A 5,087-nucleotide genomic window follows, 5' to 3' on the forward strand; every position below is an offset into this window, starting at 1 on the left:
CTCCAAAGTGTTCTTGGAGAGAAGTGCTCAAAAGTGCTTTTGATGAGAAAGTGCATCAAAATTGATGGTGGTGAGAAGTGCATCACAGGCGAAGAGAAAGTGCTTCATAAATTTAAGATTATGGGGTGAATGTTGGAATAATCTTAAATTTAGTTATTAATTATTTGTTTATTTAATTATTAGATATTTAGCAATAGATTAATTATTAGAGAAAAATATTAATTTAGAATTGTTTAGTAGTGGGGTAGTGGAGTAGTGGAGTTATGGAGTAAATTATGGACATGTAATTTACCCATTAATTAGTAGTGGTTAGTTTTAGTAATAGTTAATTTTAATATGTTTGTAAAGCCTATATAATGGCTAGTTTACCTTGAGTTTTAGAAGAAGAATAAAAGTAAGTAAAAATAGCAGTACAAGTTCTCTGCAAAATGTAGGTGTCTTTTTCTTCTCTAAGTTTTTCCAACATCTTTGATGATCATGATCGGGAAAATAATGAAACTAATATGTTTCACCAAGAAAATGATGATACAGGTGGAGAGCACTTAGATTCAGAGGTACCATTGGATTTTAGTGATGATGATCATGAAACTAATTCGTCAACATATGAGTATGATGATATGAGTTCAAATGTTCATGTTTATCATATTCGTGGGTTGGATAGTGAGGCTTTCAGATTGGGTGTAGGGGCGGAGAATATGATTCGGGGTGATGTTGAGATGTATGTTGGAATGAGAGAAAGAAGCGAAACAGAAGTTGAGGGTATGGAAGAAATAGATGGATGGGGGAGCATAGAAGAAAGTCATGGTTGTAATGATGATATATTGGTTTTTGATTTTAGAGAACAAGGGGTTATGGATTTTTTAAGTCCCCAAAGTTGTTGTGACTGTAGGAGGTCATGCATCGGTGCTAGGAGGGAGAAATATCGATTTATGGATTCCGGATTTGGTTGAGACTGTATCTGCTTTGTATTTGCAACAACAGTGGGAAGATAGAAATATTCAAGGATGGAGACATGATGGTGTTGATGATGGTTACTATATTGGAGAGTATGATATGGTGATTGATGACTATCTACTGGAGAGTGGGGCATACGGAACTCCGGCTGCTCTATCTGCTGTTGAGGATCTTGCTTCATGGGTCATTACCCAGGAAAATGATCATGTGAAATGTACTGTGTGTCTCGAAGAGTTTAAGGTAGGAGATATGACAAAGGTGTTACCTTGCTCCCACTACTATCATGAAGGTTGTATTATACATTGGTTAGAGATGCATAATACATGTCCGGTCTGTCGATTTCAATTGCCCATAGATGACCCCGAGTATGAAGGTGAAGGAAACGAGGTAGTTGCTCCTCATGAATAGTAACATTAGCCGATTGCTATCACCTACCTCTACCTGTATGAAAGAATAATCCAGCTGCTTTATGTCCGAGCACCAGACGTGCCGCAAGGGTTGGCTCAGTTGGCTAAAGAGAGGAAAATTGTCCTCTTGGTCACATGTTCGAATCTCACGGGAGGAGAATTTATGATTATGCCTCCTGAGTCAGAGCACTGTTGAGTAAATTTGAATCGAAATCGGTCCAAATTTGGAGTTTTAGGCCACTCTTGGAGTTGACCTTATAAAGGTTGTACATTAAGCCGACACCAAATTTGGACCGAAATTAAAATAATAGTTTTTAATGTATTTTTTTTAGTTTATTACATAAAGTTTTGATTTCGGGTATTTATAAATGCAATTAACCGATATTAGGATATTATTATTATTTATTTAAATAATAATTTAAATAAAAAATATTTAAACGTAATTAAATAAATATTATTGCATTTCTTGAATTCAAATTACGAATACATTCAAACATTAAAATAAAGATTACAACACATAAACTTAATTTGAAACACAACATAAATGAAAATGTGATGAGAACTAAATTATTAATTTAGTCCGAAAAATTAAACCGACTTTCTCCAAGATAGTCAAAATATGTAAGGTTTTATTAACGGTTTTATTATAAAAATTATAACTATATATGCTTACTATTTTTCATATATATTTGAAGTTTAATTAGAATTCTATTATTCATTTATTAACAATTTTAAAATAAAACAAGTAATTAATAAGAATAATAAAATATAAAAATAATATCTTATATCATATAAAAATAATATATTTATTATTATAAAACCTTAAAATAATTAAATACATATTTTGAGATTTAGACCGAAATTTAAACCAAACTGTTGGAGTTGAAGAGGGGTTCGGTCCAAATTTGGATTAAACTCTTGGAGTTGTGTAAGTCCTAGCCTCCTAGGCACTCACTTTATTTTATTTCATTTTATAATGCAAGATTATATTTATCCCGTACATTGTTATATGTGTTGATATTATGAAAATTATAGAATTCATGTCAATGTAGCCATACGAGTAGGGATGGCAATTTGTACCGAACCGATGGATACCCGATCCATACCGATCCGATCGGGTTTTACCAAACCCGAATATTTCGGGTTTGGATTCGGGTTCGGGTTTGATTTTTAAACCCGAACCATTTTCGGGTTGGGTTTGGGTTTAAGGCATACCGTTCCGAACCCGACCCGAAAACCCGAAACCCGTTCCGTTCCGACCCGAACCCGAACCCGATCCGAAACCCGTGTTAATATATAAATAATATTTTATATTTTAAAAGTAGTAATATAATATAATATATAATATATTACTAATATTAGTACTAAAAAATTATACTTTTTACAAATTATTGCATTAAAGTCATTGAAATATGTTTTTAGCAAGCATGTTCAATACAAGTATACTAAAGGTCAAGATTATTGCTTTATTTCACTAACAATTTTATTCATAGAGGTATGATCCATTATCTTCTGTGAACCTTCTAATTCAACCCCAAAAATTTCAATATCGTCGTATTAATGAGCACTTTACTCAAATTAGATCATAGTAATTTTTCACTAGAGTTTCTGCAAATTAAGATGTAATTTAATAGTGATCTACAAACCCGAACCCGAACCGAGTCCGAACCGAACCCGATGGGTTAGGGTTCGGGTTTAGTGGTTCGGGTTTTTCCGGGTTCGGGTTCGGGTTCGGGTTTGGCAAAAATAATCGGGGTCGGGTTTGGTTTTTGCTAAACCCGTTTCGACCGACCCGATTGCCATCCCTACATACGAGAGTTTAATGTGTATTGCAAATTTGTTTTCGCAAAGACCAACTGGTCAATACAATCGTGATAATAAACACATACAAAGAATTATATAAGGGCATGTTTGTTTCCCAACTTATAAGTTACTTATAAATTATAAACCCGTAACAGATTATCGACACATGTTTATCAATCCAACTTTATAAGTTGATAAGTTGGATGTTATTAATAATATACTTTTTCTTAACTTATTTTAAATTTTTACCTTTTCATTAACTTTAGTTTTAAAATTAATATTTTAAAATGTTAATCTAATTTAAAATTCATGAATTAGGAAATTGCATTTAAAAATTAGTTTAATTCATTTAAGTAAAAAGAATTCTGACTTACAAGTAAAATTATACAAATACTGATATAACTTATAAGTATTCATTTAACTATCACTTATAAATCACTTATTCATATTAACTAATATGTTATTTATTTCAAAATTTTCCAAACGGACACTTAATAAATTATCAATACTAGGGGTGGCAAAATCAGACACGACCTGAAATCCGACACGAACCCAACCCACAAAAAAACGAATTAGGGTTGAGGATTTTGACTTTCGGGTCAGATTCGGGTTGGGTAAAAATTTACCCGAAAAAATCGGGTCATTTTCAGGTTGACCCGAAATACCCGAGCCCGACCTGTTTATTTAAATAATTAAAAAATATATATTATATATGTATATAAATGGTAGGTTATATTTTATAAATCATTTGTAATATTGTTTTTTATTATATTTCTATTTTTTATATTAATTTGACATAACATTTTAGTTTTGTAATGATGTAAATTAATTTTTTTAATCTTAATTTTATTAATTTATTCTAAATTTTGGGTTATTTCGGGTCAAACAGGTCAATTTTGGGTTACTCGGGTACCTACCAGGTCGGGTTCGTGTCACAGTTTTTGAACCCATTTCGGGTCGGGTCGGGTTCGGGTAAGACTAAAAAAAATAAGGTACATCCAACCCGACACGAACCCGACCCAAAACCCGAAATTGCTACCCCTAATCAATACTATGAACTATTTACATTATATAATATATTTCAATATGGCACAAAGAACGATCATGTGTGAAAGAAGCTTGGTTTCTTATGCAACTAATTTATTCATAATTTAATTCATGTCATGTGGCTATACCTATTATTGAATTTTATAAATATGAATGACCACTACACCATAAAATGACTACTGTAACACCAAAAAAACGTTGCATTAGGGGGTAAATATGTTGCTTTTGCCCCACTTTTAAGCTAAGGTAACATTTTCTTAAAGATAGGTTTTTCCATGTTGGCTTAGGGGTCTAAGGTAACATCTTTGGTGCCTAAGGAAACATCATTTTTTAACTTGTTTATACGTTGCCTTAGCTTGCTAATGCAACAGAAAGAGAGATCAGTTGTAACTTATTTTTTATGTTACCTTAGAGTTTTAAAATATTTTTAAAAAGTGGGCCCCAAGGTGGGACCCACTAGCTGACATGGCAAATGTGGGCCCCACAGTGCTGAGTTGTCTTGATGACGTGACAAGTGGGCCCATAGAACCTACTATAACATTTTGAGAAGCTGTTGTAACATTATAACTAGCCTAATAAAACCTTTTAAACATAATATGGGAACAGTTTAGGAGGCTATTGTAACACTTTAGTACAAACAAATTGAAATACTTATTCTGTAAACTGAAGAATCCCAATTATACAACTTCATAACTGCAAATTAATGCATCCAACCCAAAAATTAAACATCCAAATATACAACCAAATTAAACATCCAAACTAACTATAATCACTACTGGTATGTCTCTGAAAGATGACTCTTTTATTTTCTTGAGCAGATCATAGCTTGTCATTCCAGGCATACAGTAGTCTGTTATAATAAGATTCACTGCCATT

The 5,087-nt window shown here is 32.5% G+C and overlaps 1 protein-coding gene across 1 annotated transcript; it reads left to right on the forward strand.

The window, feature by feature from the left end:
* The first annotated feature begins 503 nt into the window (after positions 1-503).
* Positions 504-1,362, forward strand: LOC141714836 (uncharacterized). The gene is made up of 2 exons (XM_074518332.1): positions 504-804; positions 890-1,362. Exons 1-2 carry the CDS (start codon positions 504-506, stop codon positions 1,360-1,362), a joined length of 774 nt encoding a protein of 257 aa, XP_074374433.1.
* The last annotated feature ends 3,725 nt before the right edge of the window (positions 1,363-5,087 follow it).

The sequence above is a fragment of the Apium graveolens genome, chromosome 3, assembly GCF_009905375.1.
Source record: "Apium graveolens cultivar Ventura chromosome 3, ASM990537v1, whole genome shotgun sequence".
In the NCBI taxonomy this organism is placed as follows: Eukaryota; Viridiplantae; Streptophyta; class Magnoliopsida; order Apiales; family Apiaceae; genus Apium; species Apium graveolens.